Source organism: Physeter macrocephalus, chromosome 11 (genome assembly GCF_002837175.3).
Source record: "Physeter macrocephalus isolate SW-GA chromosome 11, ASM283717v5, whole genome shotgun sequence".
Classification (NCBI taxonomy): Eukaryota; Metazoa; Chordata; class Mammalia; order Artiodactyla; family Physeteridae; genus Physeter; species Physeter macrocephalus.
The window spans coordinates 5301879-5323474 of NC_041224.1; the positions used below are offsets into that span (position 1 = coordinate 5301879).

General features: G+C 42.0%; 1 protein-coding gene across 9 annotated transcripts in view; it reads right to left on the reverse strand.

Moving 5' to 3' along the window:
• ODAD2 (outer dynein arm docking complex subunit 2) overlaps window positions 1-21596 on the reverse strand; it is a 277030-nt gene that overhangs the window by 148964 nt on the left and 106470 nt on the right. For all 9 annotated transcript variants that reach the window (XM_055087693.1, XM_055087692.1, XM_055087695.1 and 6 more), the window contains 6 exons: window positions 16291-16437; window positions 15681-15890; window positions 11572-11814; window positions 10897-11007; window positions 8179-8333; window positions 6923-7165 (listed from right to left, as the gene is read on the reverse strand). In XM_055087693.1, coding sequence (XP_054943668.1) covers window positions 6923-7165; window positions 8179-8333; window positions 10897-11007; window positions 11572-11814; window positions 15681-15890; window positions 16291-16437 — 1109 coding nt within the window. The remainder of the gene's footprint in view (window positions 1-6922; window positions 7166-8178; window positions 8334-10896; window positions 11008-11571; window positions 11815-15680; window positions 15891-16290; window positions 16438-21596) is intronic.

Consider the following 21596-nt stretch of genomic DNA (forward strand, 5'->3'; position numbering starts at 1 on the left):
ATTGAGTCATAAAGAAAACACCAGTAAGTTCCATTAAAAAGTGGAAATAAAACGCTGACTAAACTGTAACAAAGTAAGAAATAGCTAACAAAAACAAAAAATAAAAAGGTTCCTCTTTGTGGAATTTAAAAAAAAATTCTATTAAACAACACCTGGCCTAAAGGGAAAATATAAACTGAAATTACAGAACTTCTTAAAAATAATGATAATGAAATCACTATGTATCAGAATGTACAAGGGACATTTAAAGAAGTGTCAAAGAAAAACTCATAGGACAAAATATTTTTATTATTAAAAAAAGAAGGAATTCCCAGGCAGTCCAGTGGTTAGGACTCCATGCTTCCACTGCAGGGGGCCCGGGTTCGATCCCTGGTCGGGGAATTAGGATCCCACAAGCTGCATGGCACAGCCAAAAAAAAGAAAGAAAAAAAAAGAATAAAAATCAGTATCTTCTCAGTTCAAAAAAATTAGAAAAATAGTTACAAAATAAACCCAAAAAAGGCAACATGGAATAAATATAAAAGAAATTTATGAGGTAGAGAATAAAAGAACAGTATATCTAATCAATAAAATTTTTTCAGAAAAAAATCAAAATAGAGGAACTATACTAGATAACTTGATCATGGAAAAAACAGGAGAAAGCGCACAAACACAAATATAAAATGACAAGTGGAAAACAACCATTGAAACGAGACAAAATTTAAAAATCATAAGACATTGTTTTGCAGATCATTATTTAAATAAATTTGATGATCTAAATGAAGTCGATCATTTTATAAGGAAATGCAGATTGCCAAAATTGACCCCATTAGAGTAGAATGCATAAATAGATTAGATTTCATAGAAGAACTAGAGAAAACCAGTAAAGAACTAACAGAACACACACACACAGAGTAGGCCCAGATGACTGCACAGTATAATCCTATCAAAACTTTAAAGCCTAGGGCTTCCCTCGTGGCGTAGTGGTGAAGAATCTGCCTATCAATGCAGGGGACACGGGTTTGAGCCCCGGTCTGGGAAGATCCCACATGCCGCGGAGCAACTAAGCCTGTGCACCACAACTACTGAGCCTGTGCTCTACAGCTGCGAGCCACAACAGCTGAGCCTGCATGCCACAAACTACTGAGGCCCATGCGCCTAGAGTCCGTGCTCTGCAACAAGAGAAGCCACCGCAATGAGAAGCCCGTGCACCGCAACGAAGAGTAGCCCCCGCCCACTGCAACTAGAGAAAGCCTGTGCACAGCAACGAAGACCCAACCCAGACAAAAATAAATAAATAAAATAAATTTTAAAAAACAACTGTAAAGTCTAGATGTTTAAAGCCTAGATGGTTCCATTGCTCAATAAATTATTCCAGAGTATTGAAATGAAAGAAAACTTCCTAATTCCTTTCGTGAAGCAGGTATAACATTGATACCTAAATTTGATAAAGATAGTTGTAAAAAAAAAAAAGAAGAAAGGAAAAGAAGACTACAGACCAATATAATTCAAGGATATCATTACAAAAATACTAAATAAGATTAGCAAGCAGAATCCTACACCACATTAAGAAAATAGTACATCATGACCAAGTGAAACTTGTTCCCAGAATGCAAGGTTGGTCCAGTGTTTGGAAACCCATTAACATTATTCAACATATTGATAGATATAAGGGAAAAAAATCATAATGGAGTATACGGAACATAATCTCCATAAATGCTTAAAGAGGGATTTGACAAAATTCAATACCTATTTCTGATTTTAAAAACACTCTTTAAAAATAGAAATTGAGAGATTTTAAAAAATATGATAAAATATATATACTTTAGTCCTCAAGACATTATTTTACATAATAGAACACCACTAGAGGCATTTCTACTAAAATCAGAAACAAGGCAAAGACGCTATCTCCATTACTATTCAACACTGCAGTAGAGAATTAGCTAATGAAATTAGACAAGAAAAATCAATCTAAAGAATAAGAATTTATAAAGAAGAAATAAAACTTTCTTGGGAATATCCTCGAGCAGAGTTCAGCAATTTTTTTTGTAAAGGGCCAGGTAGTAAGTATGTCTTTGTGGGTTATTTGGTCTCTGTAGCAACTACCAACTCTGCCATTGTAACATAAAGGCCACCAAAGACAATATATAAATGAATGATTATGAGTATGTTCCAACAAAACTTTATTTACGAAAACAGGATTTGGCCCATGTGCTGTAGTATGTCAACAGTTGTGCTAGAGAATCAACAATAAAGTGAACTCAAACAATAAGAGAATTCCATTAGGTAGCAGCATAGAGAATTAATGCACAAAATTCAATGGTGTTCATAGAGACAATCAACTGAAGCACATAATGGCAGTAAAAAACCATTTATACCACCAACGAGGAAGATTAAATACTTAGGAATGAACTGAACAAAAATGCACGAAATCCACATACAACAATCTTCAAATTAAAAAAAACTAGACTTCAACAAATGAAAAGTTTCTATAATTTCACTATGGTTATGCAGGATGTTGAGGGAAGCTGGGTGAAGGGTATATGGGAACTCTCTGTACCGTGCACTCTATACTTTTGCAACTTTTCTGTAAGTCTTATGCTATTTCAAAATAAAAGTAAAGTTGGTGGGAATGTAAATTGGTGCAGCCACTGTGGAGAACAGGATGGAGGTTCCTTAAAAAACTAAAAATAGAGCTAGCATATGATCCAGCAATTCCACTCCTGGGTATACACCCAGAGAAAACTCTAATTCAAAAAGATATATGCACCCCTATGTTCCTAGTAGCACTATTTACAATAGCCAGGACATGGAAGCAACCTAAATATCCATCAATGGATGAATAGATAAAGAAGATGTGGTACATGTATAAGATGGAATGCTACTCAGCCATAAAAAAGAATGAAATAATGCCATTTGCGGCAACATGGATGGACCTAGACATTGTCACTCTGAGTGAAGTAAGTCAGACAGAGAAAGACAAATATCATATGATATTCCTTATATGTGGAATCTAAAAAAAATGATACAAATGAACTTATATTTACAAAACAGAAACAGTCTCACAGACATAGAAAACAAATGATTATGATTAAATGATTAAAACAAATGATTATGATTACCAAAGGGGAAAGGAGGGGAGGGATAAATTAGGAGTTTGGGATTAACATATACACAATACTATATATAAAATAGATCATCAGCAAGGACCTACTGTTTAGCACAGGGAACTATACTCAATATTTTGTAATAACCTGTATGGGAAAAGAATCTGAAAAAGAATATACATATATGAATCACTTTGCTGTACACCTGAAACTAACACAACATTGTAAATCAACTATACTTCAATTAAAAAATAAAAATTAAAAAAATTTTAAAAGAAAGTAAAGATCCTGAGGTGTGGAAAAGAAATTTTAGATATTTAAGTTTTCAGCATCAATACTTTTTAATTGTTTGAAATGTTATAGTATTTTATGAGAAAGTTACACTCCTCAAAACACAAGCGTTAACTGTTTTTTGCAATATTGATGATGTGATTTTTATATACTTGAAGGCCAAATTACCTCCAGATGAATTCTGTACGTATCAAATAGACATTAAAAAGTCAACAAGAAAAGAAAATTCAACATGAATAAATCTACTTTTTCATGAACCTACTACGTTGGGATACCTGTTGCTCCATGTTAGTTCCTCAGGAAGGGTATAATTAATATGAAACTGTTTATACTGAGTCTTTAAAAGCAGTAGTCTGATGTACTGAGAAAAGTCAGTAGAGTTTTATGAAATCATTGTTGTCTTAAAAATCATTTTTCAATCAGCAGCCAAACTGTTATTATTACGATGTTTCTTATTCTTACTGAGAAATAGATACGGGAAGACAACTGTGCATACTAGCACACAGAGTTAATAAAACTCTGCTCTGAGCATGTATGTTCATCCTCACATGCAACCTAAGTTTTAGCCATAGCCACAGACATTGGCTGTCATTAAAACATAAAACTGCTAATCATGAAAACAAGTTCCTAACCTATGAATTATTTAAGCCTTACACAAGGCAAAGTTATTTCTCATTTCCTTACCATTTAACTTAAAGCTTGAAGACTCAATAAATCCTGCAAATCTAGCAATAATAGCCATGTCTGATATATGATGCCAAATGTAATGCTGTTTGGATTCTTACCAACCTCAAAACACTGTTTTCTAAAACTGACTTTGGGTGTTTCTAAAACCATCTGTGGGAAAACCATATTCACAAGTACAAAAGGATTCATCAACCTCCGTGTTACACAAGAAAGAACAGTTTAGTCTTTATCTCATGAGGCTTTGTCACAGAATCTGACACTTTTGATCACTTTCTCTCCTTAAACACTCTCTTCCCTTTGTTTGCTCAGTGACCCAGTCTTCTGGCTTCCCTCACAACTCTGGCTGTTCCTTCTGCATTTCTTCATAGGCACCTCTTCTCTGGTCCATTCATTCTCCTTAAAAGATTGGACGCAATAGGATTCTGTTTTTGTCCTTCTCTTTTCCCTTTCTTTCTCTTCCTCACAATCTCACATACATTCATCACTTAAGTTACCAAATACTCATAATGCTATATGCCCAGCCCACATTCTATCCTAAGCTTTAGACATGAATGAATATCCAATTGACTAGTTGCCATCACCACAGAGATGTCCCATGAGAACCTCAATGTGTACCCAACGTAACTGAACTCATCATTCATTTAGTGCACAATAAATGTTTGCTGAGTGCCTACCCTGAGCCTGGGACTGGGTTAGACGATGAATATATCATGATGAACAAATTGACTTTGTTTCTACCCTAGTGAAGTTCATTCTGCCTTCACCAGTCCTCCGGCTATATTCCCTATAACAGCAAGTGGTACAATTATCCATCTAGTCACCCAAGTCAGAAAGCTAAATATCACTCATGACTCCCCCCTCCTCTTTACAACTCGTGCTCACTCACTCACCTGGTCTTATCCATTCTCTCCCTTTATTTCTCTTTACTCTGTCATTTTTTTCGTTCTTTAGTATAATATATTCCACAGGCTTAGTTTAAACCACCTTCACCTCTGGCCGGCAGTGATCTCCTAAACAAGCTTCCCTGTTTCAGGTTATGCTTAAAACCCTTAAAAAACCTTCAATTGACTTTAAAGCAAAATTCAAACTTAGCATGATGCACAAAGGCCTGAATTATAATTGCCTATTGACATGCCTATGCCACACCCTCAAAGCTCCTCGACTGCAGCTGAGAGGACCCCAGTTAGGGTCCTCTTGTTTTCGATTTATAGCTAGTTAAATAACATGATTAATTTGATATAAGAGAAACACAGGGGACTTCCCTGGTGGCGCAGTGGTTAAGAATCCGCCTGCCAATGCAGGGGACACGGGTTCGAGCCCTGGTCCAGGAAGATCCCACATGCCATGGAGCAACTAGGCCCGTGCACCACAACTACTGAGCCTGCGCTCTAGAGCTCATGAGCCACAACTACTGAGCCCATGTGCCACAACTACTGAAGCCCGTGTGCCTAGAGCCTGTGTCCTGCAACAAGAGAAGCCACTGCAATGAGAAGCCCACGCACCGCAATGAAGAACAGCCCCTGCTCACCACAACTAGAGAAAGCCCGTGCGCAGCAAAAAAGACCCAACACAGCCAAAAATTAATTAATTAATTAATTATTTTTAAAAAGAGAGAAACACAGAATGAAGGGACTCCTCTATAGATGAGTACAGATACTGGACGTTCTGACTTTTTTTTGTATTTATGTATTATTGGTTTAAACTGTTATTCATTAAAGCTATTGCTATGTGAACGATACTAGCCAACATTTACCTAGCATTATCATGTATCAAGCATTTTACATATATTAATTCACTCAATCATTACAACAATCCAGTGAGATTGGTACCATGACTGTCCCCATTTTATATATTTGGTAGCCAAGGCACCAAGTAGTTTAATGATTTGCTGAAGGAAGCATAGTTGGTAAGTGGTGAGACTGGTATTCCAGGCAATGGTTCCAGAATCTATACTCTTAGCCATTATACACTACTGTTCCGAATACAATGATATTGTGCAAGGTACTAAACAAGAACTTTAACTTTTTTAAAGATGATACATATTCATCATACAAATCGTATAGAAAATATAAAAAAGAAAGTAGAAAATATCCCAAATCCTACCATCCAGAAATAATAATTGTTAACAGCTAATATAAATTATTCCAGGTATCTCTTTACGCCTACAGCTACATAAAGGATGTATGGATAGGTGACAGAGATCGATAAATGGGACTTCCTGGTGGTCCAGTGGGTAAGACTCCACGTTCCCAATGCAGGGGACCCAGGTTCGATCCCTGGTCAGGGAACTAGATCCCTCATGCATGCTGCAACTAAGAAGCCTGTGTGCTGCAACTAAAAATCTCACACGCTGCAACAGAGATCCCGTGTGCCACAACTAAGACCCAGCGCAGCCAAAATAAATGAATAAATATTTTTTTAAAAGAGATAGATAGATAAACGGATGGATGGATGGATGGATGGATGGATGGATAGATAAAATTATGTTTTAAATACTATCTATTGATTTATTGCAAGATAAAATTTGCACACCTACTCATCCACCCTTCTCTTTTTGTCAGTTGTATTATTATATTATCGTTATCAATATATATAAAGTATAGGTGATTCCCCTAATGATAATTCCCCCACTGTTTTGATTGATTACTGGCTATTTTAATCAAAACCCTCCAGCTCATCCGAGGGAACAATGTGGCTCCGTAATTCATGATCTGGTCACCCTGTGTTATTTATATGTGGGCACATTTCACTCTTCCGTCACTTGTGCACACCAGTTCTAAGAGATGACACCATTCCGTACTCTCCAGTGTTCCCCCAACTCTCCCAAATAAAAGCTTTCAGCCTTCAGGGCCGCTTACATCATACTCTCGGGCTCTACTGCACAAGCACCGACCGCTTTTGTGACATTGACAAGTAGAGCTCGGTTTGTGCTCACGAGGAGGTCCACGAGTGGCTGGACGCCGCCACGTTTGCGGACGGTGACTCTGCCCTCAGGCTCTCGGCAACACTCTCCCAACGCACCAACTGCGTTCACAAGCACTTCTTCCGGCTGGTCAGTTAAAAGTCCCACCAAGGCTTCAATGGCTTTGTATTCCCGCAATCTAAGTTCACCGCAAGCAAAAGAGGGTGGGAAGGGAGGGAAAGAGGCAAACAGTATTATTTTTGGTATAAAGTTAGCTGATAATAATGTTAGTGATAATACCGATAGCTAAAATTTACCAAATGCCGACCGTATGCTCATTGCATCTTTACAGCCACCCTGTGATACGGATGCTGTTACAACCCCGTTGTCAAAAGGCTAATCTGAAGCTTGGTAAACAGTGAAGTCAACATCCACACCCGACCTTCTGTGCCCTTAAGTGCTACACCGTACAGCCCCTAAGGCGCTACAACTGCTTCCAAATCTGAGTGTCGACAATCCCACTGTGCTAAGGGTTTTCCCTCAGGTTACAGGAATTCTTTTACACGAACAAAGCAAAATAAACCTTTTTGTGTGTTAAACAGAACATGTGAATTTCTTGTTAAAGAAAGTCATCACCCTGAAACGGGAAAGAGTTGCCCCAGAACACCCATCACAGAGTGTGTAAACTCTAAAAATATATAAAAAGATAAATTCATAGATTAAAATCAATCAGATGGTCATAAAGTTTACAAATACTTTAAAAATCAACGAAAGCGTATTTGAAAATGACTACACTTTAAGACTAACCTGGTTAGTTGGCATTTAGCTGACTCATTTATCTTCAGAAAAAGAAAAAGAATAAAACCACTTGCATTTCTAAAGATTCTGTGGGAAACTCATTCCCTCACCTTGATAGGTCTCTGCAGGAAATATCAGGGATACTTCTCATTTACATGGCTGCCCACATGCAAAACAGTCCATTGGCACAGTGACTTATGTCAGCACCCCCTTTCTCCTGCTGAGGCACAAAAACCCCTGTCGGATGGTGGGATGGGAAGAATCCCTTAATTCTGCCAACGTAGTCCAGAATGTACAGCTTTGAAAACTATACGAGTAGCATTAGAATCAACTCTTTATTAAAATAGCATGAAAACAGAAGAATGTGTTTTGATGGCCATATTTTAATACGGAACACTGAATGCCTTCTCTTACTTGGTCACATTCTCTTTGCTGATGGAACATTTCCATATTGCCCCTGTGACAGCGGCCAACCGTTGCTTATTGTCAGTGTTACTGAGGAGAGAAGCCAGGGGCTTGAGTCCTCCACGCAGCCTAACCAGGTCACGGGTTTCCTCATCTTCTGCACACTACACAAAAGCCAAAGCAGACGCTGTCATTGATCAAGGCGCATCAAGCTTTCAGTGACTGCTAAAGAGGCTGCCATTCTAGTAGCTATGAAACTTCTTTTCAGAGAGTATCATTTTCTGAAGGAGCCTTCAAGTAAAATATAATTCTTGTCTATACTGGCAGCTATCTGACAGTGTCGCTCTTCCTTTACGTGGTTTTGGCAACGTCTAGAGGTTTCTACATACTTGGCAATCCTCCCAAGCCAGTTCTGGGGTAGCCTGGGCTTCTACCAAGACAGACGCAGAGGTTGGTAAGGAACCTAGAATACCACATGCATGGATGGAGGATTTCTGCAGTGATGTAACCCAGAGCCTTGGGAAAACATAGTAGAGAAGATAGATGAGTGATGGGGATTCAGTCAGATCTTTAATGACCCCCAAAATCTAAGAAGTGAGGAATTTCCCCAACAGAGTTTCTATGCCCAGAGCAGTGGGTTATATCAACAGCAACTGATACGTCATTCAGACATTTTTATCCACATGCTTGTGTCAACCTTTGAAATAAATACAGGCTGCATAGATGTTCCCAACAGATGATCCTTGCCAGTTTATAGAGCCAAAAGATGACAAGTTTAGCATAGGTTTGATATTATTCTAAGTGTACAGTTGTTCTCTAAGGCCATGAACTGCACACCATGCATCATCCATGAGGGCCCCTACAAGAAATCCTCATCACAATGCATCACACAGCACCTGCCATGTTTACCTTCTGTGAGTGACTTTCAGTTCTGGCTCAACTGCAACTTTAAAAAATTAATCACGATTTCTAGCTGACCCTTAAAATATACTCATATGAGGCATATATACAAGTCAAAGGGAACTCTCGTGCAGTGTTGGTGGGGATGTAAATTGGCGCGGCCACTGTGGAAAACGGTACGGAGGTTTCTCAATAAACGAAAAAGAGAACTACCATATGACCCAGCATTTCCACTCCTCGGCATATATCCCAAAACAATAAAAATACTAATTCAAAAAGATACATACACCCCAATGTTCACTGCAGCACTATTTATAATTGCCAAGAAATGGAAACAACCTAAGTGTCCATCAATAGATGAATAGATACAGAAGAAGTGGCACATGTATATATAATACATAATGGAATACTACTCAGCCATAAGAAAGAACACAATTCTGCCATCTGCAGCACATGGATGGACTTGGAGGGCACTGTACTGAGTGAAATAAGTCAGAGAAAGATAAATACTGTATGCTATTGCTTACATGTGGAATCTAAAAACTACAGCAAACTAGTGAATATAACATAAAAAGCAGACTCACAGATACAGAGAACAAACTAGTGATTACAGTGGGGAGAGAGGGGAGGGGCACCATGGGGTGGGGGAGTGGGAGGTACACAGACTACTGGGTGTGAGACAGGCTCGGGGATGTACGTACAACACGGGGAAGACAGCCAATATTTTGTAATAACTGTAAATGGAAAAGTAACTGTTAAAATTATATGAAAATTAAAAATAAAAAAGACTATTACATATCCCTGTTATGAGTGAGCTGTGTCCCTCAAAACTCAGATGCTGAGGTCCTCACCCCTGTGCGTCAGCATGTGACAGAGGTAATTACGGTTAAATGAGATCACTGCGGCGGGCTCGAATCCAGAACGCCTGGTGTCCTTCTAAGAAGAGGGTATTAGGCACAGAGGAAGGACCATGTGAAGACAGAGGGAGAATGACAGGGGAACATGAAGACATCCATCTACAAGCCAAGGAGAGATTCCTCAGAAGGAACCAACCCTGCTGACACCGGATCTCAGACTTCCAGCTCCCAGAACTGTGAAGAAACAGATTGCTGTTGTTTAGGCCACCCAGTGTGTACAGTTATGGCCGCCGCAGAGAACTCACGCGACCCTCTGCTGACTGACCCGAACCCCTCTCTGACTCCATCTTTCTGGCACATTCTCTCACTTTGCACATTTTGAGATGCATTCTTCTAGGAGATCTACTCTAACTCAGCAGAAACTGGTGCTGCCAGTAGCCAGCCAAGTATGAATTTGTCAAAGCCATCTTTTCTTTCCCCTTACCATTCAATTCTATTTTTTGTGTGTACTATGAAACTTGTAACCCACAAAAAGTTAATGAAGACGAAAATAAGCAAATTAATAAAAAGATAAAACAGGCATACGCACACAACACACACACACTCATGCGTCTATCTTGTCTTGGTGGGAGATATATTTCCCGAGACCACTGTGTTTGAATAGGATATATGAAAGGCGATATAGAGGCACCATGTACATATCTGGCTATTTTACACCAAAGTACATCATTTTAGCAGACAGAGACATGTAAGTGTCTTACGGAACTGTAAGTAATCAGACATGCTGGAGCAGATTTCTTTCTGTCATTTAAAGGCATCTGCCATTACCACAGGACAGTGGTTCTCAGACCTGTGTGTGCAGGACAATCCCTAGGGGTTCTTGTTAAACATGCAGACTCCTGAGTCCCAGCCCCAGAGAATGGGGCCTCGTGCCAGCACCTTACGCTCCGTGGAGAAGAGCCCGCCGTACCTGGCAGATGGCCATGGCGCAGCACTCCTGCAGATGCTCATTTCCACTGCTTAGGTTCTTCACCAGATTTTCAATTATCCCCTCAGCTTTGATGGCGGCTCGGTAGTTCTCCTAGGACAGTAAACTTTAATAGTTACATATCGCAAAAATATGCATAAATATAAGCGTCTATTCACACATTTATTAACAACCACACTGACAAAACTTTCTTAGTAAATAAACACCAGAGTCCAAGTTTAACACACCGTTAGAACAATAAGAGAATTTAGTCAACATGTTCAAAAATAGATCATCCAGGTATCAATGTAATTAATTTTCCATTAGTTTGATCTTCTCTTTCAAATAGAAGGGTGACTTCTTAAAAAAAATTCCTTAGTAGTCATGTTAACCTTAAAAGTTATGTTTCCGGGGCTTCCCTGGTGGCGCAGTGGTTGAGAATCCGCCTGCCGATGCAGGGGACACGGGTTCGCGCCCCGGTCCGGGAGGATCCCACATGCCGCGGAGCGGCTGGGCCCGTGAGCCATGGCCACTGGGCCTGCGCGTCCGGAGCCTGTGCTCCGCAACGGGAGAGGCCACAACAGTGAGAGGCCCGTGTACCGCCAAAAAAAAAGTTATGTTTCCACTAAAGAAAGTCAAGGTGAGGGAGAGCAAGGGAAGCAGAGCTGGCCTGCACACCTGGGAGGCACATTCCTGCAATGTCCCCACCACCGGGATGAGCGTGCTTTCCTGAGAAGTCTTCAGTAACCGAGCCAATAAAGGGATGCCCCCCGCTCTGCGAATGGCTTCTTTATTCGCGTAGCTTTTGCTGCAGCTCCATAGCGCCAGCGCCCCACAGCGGGCCACCTCCCCATCGCGGGCCTCGTACAGGCTCCGCCGAGCAGCTTCTGTGGAGTGCTGCCTCCAGTCAAGCAGAGCCACCTACAGGAACAGATCAATACAACATAAGCGGGAATCTTCGAGATAAGACTTAACCCACCCCGCAACCGCTGCACGGCTGCTGCCAAGCTCACCTCCCTCAGAAGTAAGAATCCTTTAAGAAATTAACTTTCGTACCACACAGCAGTCAGAGAAACAAACAGAACCTTCGAAACACCTTCCTCCAGATCTGGGAGCTTTTACATTTCCTTCCCACAAGGAATTTAATCCCCCCAAGAGAGTATTTTCTTAATACAGCTCTAACATTTACATTAGTAACATTTGTAAAGCACACCCTCATCCCTGGTATCTCAGAAAAGTAGGCTCCCGAAAGCCAGGAGAACTTTCCAGCGAGAGCTGAATGGCCTGAACGCTCTTAAAACCACGAGGCCTCTTTGGAGGACATGGCCCTCCCCCTACACTACAGAAACCAACTAAACCAAACGCACAGCAGCCAGGATCCTTTCCCTTCTCTGCAGTAACCAAAAGTCTCTGAAGCCCTTGAGGGAGAGGCAATTTGCATGCATACAGCAGGGTGGCCGCGGAGGAAGTGAAGCCGGGCTTCCCAGAGCTGTCTTAATCCCACGCATAACTGGAGACCAGATCCCATGATACTGCCCACTTAACCACGGCCACCGTTTAGAAGGCAGTAGCCGGGACTGAGTCACGGATCCCTAACTCCAAGCTCCCGGAAAGAGGACACTGATTTGCCTCAGGAGGACGCTCACGGTCTAATTAGTTACGGCCCAAGGACCGGGGCGTAGACGATTTACATGGCTTCCAGGTAACTACCGGGCCCGGGACAGCAAGACAATGGGCTTGAACACAGGGAAGACAGTCTAAAAGTACCTGTCTATGTACTAGTTAGTCCCTCGTTATCTGTACAAAGTCCAAACTCGGGAGCTCTTGGACAAGACTGTGTGTGATGCCCGTGGTCCTCAATCTTCGTCTCTCACGACTCAGCCCACCTCACCCAAGGTCTGGCCACGTTACACCACTTAGTTTCCAAACATTCAGTGTCGTTTCCCAGCTCTGGGCCTTTACCAACATGGCTTCATCTTCTTTAAATGCTTTGGCCTGATGTGTCTGCCTGATACATACCTACTCACCTTTCAAGATTCAAGAAAGGTGACATCTCCTCTCTCCAGCCTCTCTTTTTAAAAAAAAAAAATTATTTAAAAAAATTCTCTCTATCCTAGTGAATTAACTAATTCATTTAAATTTTTAAATTTTTCATTGAAGTAGAGTTGATTTACAATATTATATTAGTGTCAGTTGTACAACATTCAGTAATTCTATAGATTATACTCCATTTAAAGTTATTGTAAAATAATATAGCTCTATTTCCCTGTGCCATACAATAGATCCTCGTTGCTTAATTATTTCATACATAGTAGTTTGTACCTTTTAATCCTCTGTATTGCCTCTACCCGCTCCACTCTCCCCAGTGGTAACCACTAGTCTGTTCTCTGTATCTGTGTGTTTGTGTTTTGTTATATTCATTTGTTTCTTGACCCTCCTTCTCCAAGTAGAGTTGATTGATCGCCCCCCGTTAGTTCCTCCACTATTCCCAGTACTGACTGCCTCGAAATACCTAATATACTCACCACTATGCTTATATTTTTGCCCATATCCCCACTGCCCTCACATCCCCAGGACCATGAGGCTGTGACATCACTGTGGCAGGGGACATACATGTATTTACATTTATATTTATACTTGTATTGCCACCGCCTTGTTCTGTGGATCTACACCTCTAGAGGCATTTGAAATGGTTTTCAGTGAAAGGACCGAGTACACTCTCCACACGGAGGAGCACATAAACTGGCCTCGGGACTGACGGCCCGGGACGGGACGTGCAGCGCTCCCTGCCCGGGTGCGCTCTCCCTGCTTTGCTCAGGCGCCACACCTCCTGCCCAGTCTTAGCGAGTTGCCCCTCCAGAGCCTGAACGCCGTCTAGGTGCCCAGACCCCACCGCGGCCAGTGCCCGCCTGCCTGCTCTGATCCTGCCCTTGGCGCCCCTGCTCTCGGGCCATAACCAGCCGCGGCTTCATCTCTGTACTGTGCGACGTCCCTCATTTCCAGTCTTCGTTGGGGACTCTTGCCTGCGTGTCACATACTCACCCCCCCACACGTACCCAACCAAAAGTGGATCCCCAATCCTGCTTGAGAAGCCAGGTGTGTTCCCAACCCAGCAATTTCAAGTTTATCCATTAATGGTCTTTCCTGTTCCTAATTTTGCTATTATTTAAAATTAAATTAAAATGTATGTCATTATTTTGATTACGTGACTGTAACTGTCCAAACTCCAGGCCCCTAAACATGACGCGTAAGATGTCCATAAAAACATGTTAGTGTTCTGTCTTTCATTCTTATGGGAGTAGTTTCAGTGGACAGCCACGTCAGCCTACCATACGATTTCATTATTTAAGCAGGACAGTGATAATCACAGTAATAACTACCTTTTCCCCCAACGTTTTATTATGAAAATTTTCAAACACACACGAAGGCTGAAAGAATACAGCAACATCCACATACCCACCCCCTGGATTCTATAATTAACATTCTTCCACGTCTGTTTCACCACATAGCTAACTATCTATTCATCCATCTATCCAGCCGTAAGTCCACCTTGTTTTTGAGGCAAATGATTATAAGGTATAGTGCTCTACAGATTACAAGTGGATAAAGTGAACACACAGAATCTCTTTCAGTAAATTTCTGAACATGTTTCACTGTGTACTTATTCACATTAAATCCATATTAATTCGATAGATATTTATTAACTGTTTATATGTGTGAGGTCCTGGGCGAGGTGCTGAGGATGACACTAAGATGAATAAGACACGTCTCTCATCTTCAGGAACTTAAAGTAGGGAAGTGGTGACAATCCAGCGTGATAAAAGCCGTGGTAGCGACTCAAGATCCAGTGAGGATACAAACGCACTTCCATACTGCACTTCATAAAGATCCCTCCTGCTGTGGCAGGGGCACTGAGCCTACTTTTCTCTTTCAGCGATAGTTATTGAAATAATCATTTTTTCTGAATATAAAAGTAATACGCAACCAACTGGCAAATGTAGAAAAGTAGGAAGGAAATTTGGTAGTGATTTCAGAGAAAACCCCTGATGAACAATTTTGTGTATTTATTTCAAGTGATTTTTCTGTACTTGTTAGCTCTGGTCTTTAAAAGTTGGGATCATGGGTATCATCAGTTTTTAATCCTGTTATGATTTTATATAATATAATATTAAACATTCCATGTTACTATATAAACCTCCAAACACAATACTGACAGCTGACAGTGGATGCTTCTTATGGATAGGATGCATATTATTTTACTAACCTCATACTGTAAAACATGCTGTTTTCAGTTGTCACTCCTCTAAGTAGCAATGAGATGAGTAAGTGCCTGCAGCTCTGACTGTCTCCATGGAGGACACTTCCTCATAGTGAGGTCACCACAGCAGAGGACATGGGCTACCAGACAGTGTTCCACTGCAGAGGGTCTCACCACCCTCTATTTTTTTTTTTTAACTTTTTATTTTACACTGGAGTACAGCTGATTAACCATGTTGTGATAGTTTCAGACTGAGTGAAGTAAGTCACCACCTTCTTACCGATGCTGCCCACACACCTACCTATGGGATACGTAAAAATTACTTCTATTTGTTTAAATTTGTATTTCTTTGAAAAATGAGGTGGAACATGTTTTTTGGCTACTTGCCAATGTAAATACACAAAAACAATTTTCAAGGACACGTTACACAAAAAGAAGATTCCCAGAGCACGCCCAGTGGTTATTTGACGTCCGGGAGGAGCCGGGAAGGACAGCGGGGTGCCCGCCTCCATGAGTGGCGCTTACTCACCAGCTTGGTGATGCCCCCGTGGCGTCTCACCGCCCGCCAGGCTCTCTTAAACTTGGCGACGTTCGCAATTGTCTCGGCTGCCAAACATTTCAGGCTCTTATGTGGAGAGTCAAGAATGTTAAGCATGGCTGGCAAGCCGCCAAGGTCAACAATATGACGTCTGATTTGAGGATTATGACTGATTTCCTTCAGGATTTTTAAGGAACCAATCTAAACGGGAAGAAAAAGTTATAGATGAATGGGTGCTTAATGCATAACCAGTGCTATATTTTTTAAAACTTCCAAGCCTACCTAAAATCCTTCCCCAATTAAGTTTTCTAAGGGAACAGTTTCTATTCCCAGGTGTTATACACATCCCCCCGCATTTTCCTTCAATTAAGTAAACAAACGTTCATCATTTAAGAAGCACATGCTAATGGAAAAGAGCCAAAAGAGAAGGAGGAAAAGCGGAGAGTTGACAAGAGCAGCAAACAGCTAACAGCGGAAGCGGGTTGTCAGTAATAAGAAAGACAAGAAACAAGCAGCAGGAAGGGCAGACGCCCAGCACTAAGAAGAGAAGCAGGTGAAGGCGTGAACGAGGCTCCTCATCCACTGTGATCCAGCCACTCACCTGACATTTGACTTCATCGGTCTCAAGTAAATTTATTAAAACTTCAAGGCCTCCAACATCCCGGATCGCCAACTGGCAGGTCTCTTGCGCTAAGTTGAAGTCCTTCATTGAACACAGCGCGATCGCTGTAGCCGTCTGATTTCCTCCCTGCAAAGACGCAAGGCCACAGGAAGGTTAAGTAAGCTCACACTCCCACAGAAGTTTGCTAAAGGGTGATGAATCCATGAACCGGGAAGTGTGTGTCCCCATACACAGCATGTTCAATTCTTTTCAATTCTCTGAGTGGATTATAATTTGTTAAATGAATCATGCAGAGCTGAAGCACAAGAAAGCTGTGCAGGGCGCCCTAAAACACTGTCGCAGTCGAGAGTCAGCATGTAGAGGTGGTCTGTCTGCTTTACACGGCCGCGACATTAGGTGGCATTAGGATATTAAATAGAGCCGGGGGCGAGCCTTGAGAGATGGTCCGAGGAACGTGAGTTTTATGTGGAGGTAACAGGCAGTCCCTGAACCTTGTACTCTGCAATGCAAACCGTGTACTCTGCAATGCAAACCGTGTCTGAAAATTATTCTTACACATGTACACAGAACAGTCTGGGACAGAGGAAACCTGGGGAAAGTAAAGCCACGTGGGAAGCAGCACAGCCGTCCACACTGGGACCGAGAGTAAGCGGAGTGAGGCCGTGGGGCTGAGAAAGAGAAGGTAGTTCCATTAAACCCGGGGACCGACCGATGGGTGGACTGAAGGAGAAGACAGACAGTTTCACTGTCGTGAATGAAACGCTGGCCCACCAACATGCAAATCAGTGTCTGTTTAGCTAATCACCACAAGTGAAGAGTAGTGGGGAATTGCTTTTTTAAAAAATCCAAGAGATTCAAAAATTTTTAATGATTGATCGGTGAATCAGGCCTGCCAGGAAATTAAATCAGAGTTCATTGCAGGAATTCTTTTTTTTTTTTTTTTTTTTTTTTTTTTTTTGTGGTACGTGGGCCTCTCACTGTTGTGGCCTCTCCCATTGCGGAGCACAGGCTCCGGACGCGCAGGCCCAGCGGCCGTGGCTCACGGGCCCAGCCGCTCCGCGGCATGTGGGATCCTCCCAGACCGGGGCGCGAACCCGGTTCCCCTGCATCGGCAGGCGGACGCGCAACCACTGCGCCACCAGGGAAGCCCCATTGCAGGAATTCTTAAGCAATGTCCACTGATCATTAACGCTTTGAAAATCTTTGAAGCACACAGCATAGTACATATTACTTCTACTGCTATTGACAGTACTTGGCAAATAAGAGTCCCCAAAATAGTTCATAAGACACAAAAGCAACATTTCTAATGGAGCCAAGAATAAACTATTTTTGTAAAAGGTGTTCACAAACGACAGCCCTGGATTTCTACCTCAAAACATAGTAGCAATGGCCTCAAATCAATCTCTCTTTTTTGAGGGAAGACACCTTCAAATTATATTTATTATCATTTGCAAATCATTACTTCATATTGCTATATGTTACATACATGTGTATGTAGATAGATAGACTTAGCACAAAAAATGGAAATTATCTTCAAGCTACCCACCCCCTCCTTCATATCACACGAATGCACACATGCCAATCCTTTTGTGAATTCAACACAGTACGTTTCTTTTAACATAAGAAATTAAAGTGGGATCAGTAGAGGGTGAGAGCATCAGAAAGTGAAGAAGGAAACGCTTAGGCTCAGACTTCCTACTAACTCCTTTCCAGAACATTCCTTCCACTTCTCTAAAAATGCTATGAGCGCCATTTCTGCTTTCATTCTAACTTTCCCCCGGGTACTCTAGGCTGTCCTCCATAGTCAAGATTAAGTTTAGAATGACAAGAGCCTTAATTTTGTTACTTACATTTAAAATAATAAGTTTTGTGCTTATAGCTTTTAGCATCTTTTTCTCGATATCAAGAGAAATTTCAACACCACCAATTTCCCCACACTGGGTTTTAAAACATAACGCAATACACCCTCTGTCACTGCTGTCAGACACAGGACCCCACACGCCAGCACCTCTTAGAAAAAGGTAGATATTTTGTAAACCATAAGGAAGAATCTAAGTGCTAACCATAATTAATTAAGGAAAATAATATAGAAAAAAGAAAAGCAAAGAAAATAAGGGCAACACTCATTAAACAAGGCTCTTTTTCTGAATTTAAATGGAGAAAGGAGGCAGAAGTCTCCTCCTGGGGCACCTGCAGGAACAGAGGTGGGCTCCTACATTAAAGGTTTGAAATGGAAGCCGAGGGCCTCAGGTCGAGAGGGTTCTTGAGACAGCGGCTCCAGACTCAAGCACAAGCAGGAGGCGAGAAGTCGTCCAACGGCACTTCTGCCCCCCAGGCCACTCCCTGGACAGGGATGTTCTCAGTCACACGTGATGGAGGACCTTCTTGACGCCTATGCCTGCATTCTAGTTTCTGTGATGATAGCACTTTTCTACTTAGACACTCAGCACAAGCTTTGCTTCCTAATTCAAGTGCTTTTCATTTGTCTCTTGTAGACTCTTTCCACCTTTTGAGTTTTATTTCATTATTGACACAACTGACGACATACATTGTTAAAAGTCATGTAACTGCAGCTGATGCCCAAAAGGTAAGGCCCTGTATTTTGCTGAATTATCTCTAGGCCAATTTTGAAGCCAAATGATGGAAAATTTACATTTATCATTAAGAAGTTAGATCCTTATAGAAAAAATATATTTTTCTGTAAATCATCAGCTTTTTCTGAAAATCTGGAAACATATTCATAGGTTTGAGGGATTTTTTTAGAACAGTTTTTTATGAGGGAAAGTTAGTTTTTCCACATTTCAGGATTTACTTCTACTCTTGTCACTGACCACACTCCCCAAAGGATTATAAATCTTTCAGAATGAATACCAGCGGATGGGAGCCAAAATATTCAATGTACAGAGCCACAAATGTTAGCCAATTGCTATTCTTTAAATACCAGTTATGTCAAAGGATTTTTCAAATGTCCGTTCTACTTTGACCAGATGCCATAAACATCTTACTGAAGAGAAGTAATGCAAATATGCGAATATGCTCCTTTTCAATTAAATCTCCCCTGAGAATGTAATTAGTTGCCAATACTTATTTTCACATTTTATCACGCATTTGCATTTGTGAGGTTTTAAGAGCTGGAGAAAAACGCAGTAAAATATTATTTTACTAGCTTCTGAAGGGTTTTGAAGAATGCTTCCAATAAGCTTTCCTACGTCTTGAATTAATGCAATTCTTTTGCTACTTGTCCTCCATCCCCGGCTTTTTCTCAGACATCTCCAGGCTCTACCGGCCTTTGGATATTTTACCAGCTCAGGTTCCTTTCCACGACCAGGAGGCCGACGTTCGTGGTTGCGATCACGCTTCAAACAGGCCGAGATCAGACGAATGTTGCTATCTCTCGCTTTTCTCAAAATTTCTTCTTAAAAGATGAATAGAGGACATTTTTTAAAATAATGTTTTTCCTGGATTTAAATAAAATCTTTGAAATAAAGAAGTATTACCCTATCCGGTATATAGAGTAATCCCCTCCCCCTACTGCTGATAAGGAAGAAATAAACATGACTAAGCTGAGATGAAGCATGTATTCAAGAGTAAAACAGGGAGAAAGCTGCCTGAAATCACTTCTGTATTCTTTCATTCAACAAATTTGCTTCTTATTTACTTAACTCTTTGCCGAGTCCGATGCCGGGCCCTAGAGACATCCCGGTAAACAAAAACAGACGCGGTCTTTGCTTTTCTGGAGCTCGCAGTTCAGTGGAGAAGAATGATTTTAATTTGTTAAAGCCCATCCCAATAAATGGAAAGTTTAGTCCAAGAGGTGCCATAAGGAAGAGGGGCAGAGGGCCAGGGAAACCCACAACGGGGGCTTTACCCGGGCCGGGGCATCGACGGGAGGAGGCGCCGGCGTGATGGAAGGCCGCAGTCAAAGGAGTGGGCGCGGCCACGTGGGGGAGGCCAGGAGGAGGCCAGGAGGAGGCCGGAGGCCGAGGTGAGTGGACAGGCCAGGCGGGCCACACGACCTGCTGGGCCAAAGGCCAGGCTGAGCACTTTCGCCTTTAGTTCACAACCGACAGAAAATATTCAAGGGTGGTTGGTCTGGAGGGGAGGAGAGGGCTATAACGGGAGCTGACTACATTCTCACAGATCCCTCTTTGGCCGCAGAGGCCCCTGGCTGGAGCCGGCCAGCGTGGACAGCCGAGACCACTCCGATTACTGCAGGAATCCGGAGCAGGGGACAAGGGGCTGGCAGGCCGAGGTGACCCATCATGTGTTCGAGTAATTCGGTTCCGAAGAGGGTGCCAGAAGCTGGGAGGTGGCAGTGTGCTGGCAAGCACGTTCACAGGGCCATCCTTCCGGGCGTCCTGTCGGACCCCGTGAGACAGGACGGCAGGCAGAGGTGCGAGGGGGAACAGAGGTCTCCTCCTGTTCCCCGCTGTCTGCAGTCAGGGGGCAGCGGGTGAGACCCGGCGAGGTGACACAGCCATCACAGCCGTCCAGCTGGCTTTCAATGTTCACAGCATTTTTTCCTCCAAACATGCCACTCATAGAGCAAGAGCCGTGAAGCCTGCCAACGACTGTTTATTAATGATGACAGAGGGGCTGGCGCCCGGCGCAGAGCTTGGCTCAGAGATGCTCTTCATCTCTCAGGAGTAGAAATGGTAAAGAGTCAGAGCTCCAAGTGAGTGGCATAGAACCACGTAAGTCAAGCTAGTAAAATACATTGCTTTGCCTTCGGTTTATTTGCAAGCCAATTTTATGCTGATAATTCAGCACTCATAAACCTAGGGCTCAAGAGATGAGACCAGAAGGAAACTCCAAGGAAAAAGAGAAGATGCTGTTCCAGAAGAAAAAAGAAATTAGACTCAGATTGTTGGATTGCAGGCTTGCTAAGAATTTTTTTTTTTTTTAATCAGGAACGGGTAAGGAACAATTCAAGGATTCCCTACACATTCTTTTCAAACCACTATGGAACATTTACAGAAATTGATGATCTACTGGAATGTTACTGCAATGATGAAAAATTTGTAGGAAATATAACAGTCTTTCTAAAAAGATTCAAAAGAATGAACTGAATAATTATGATAATTAATAAAAATATCTCAGTAAAGTGACTCGATACGAGGGTAACTGGATATTCAAAAATGAGTAACTCTACATACACTAAGAATAACAAATCAAAATATGTAATTTGGGGCTTCCCTGGTGGCGCAGTGGTTGAGAGTCCGCCTGCCGATGCAGGGGACGCGGGTTCGTGCCCCGGTCCGGGAAGATCCCACATGCCGCGGAGC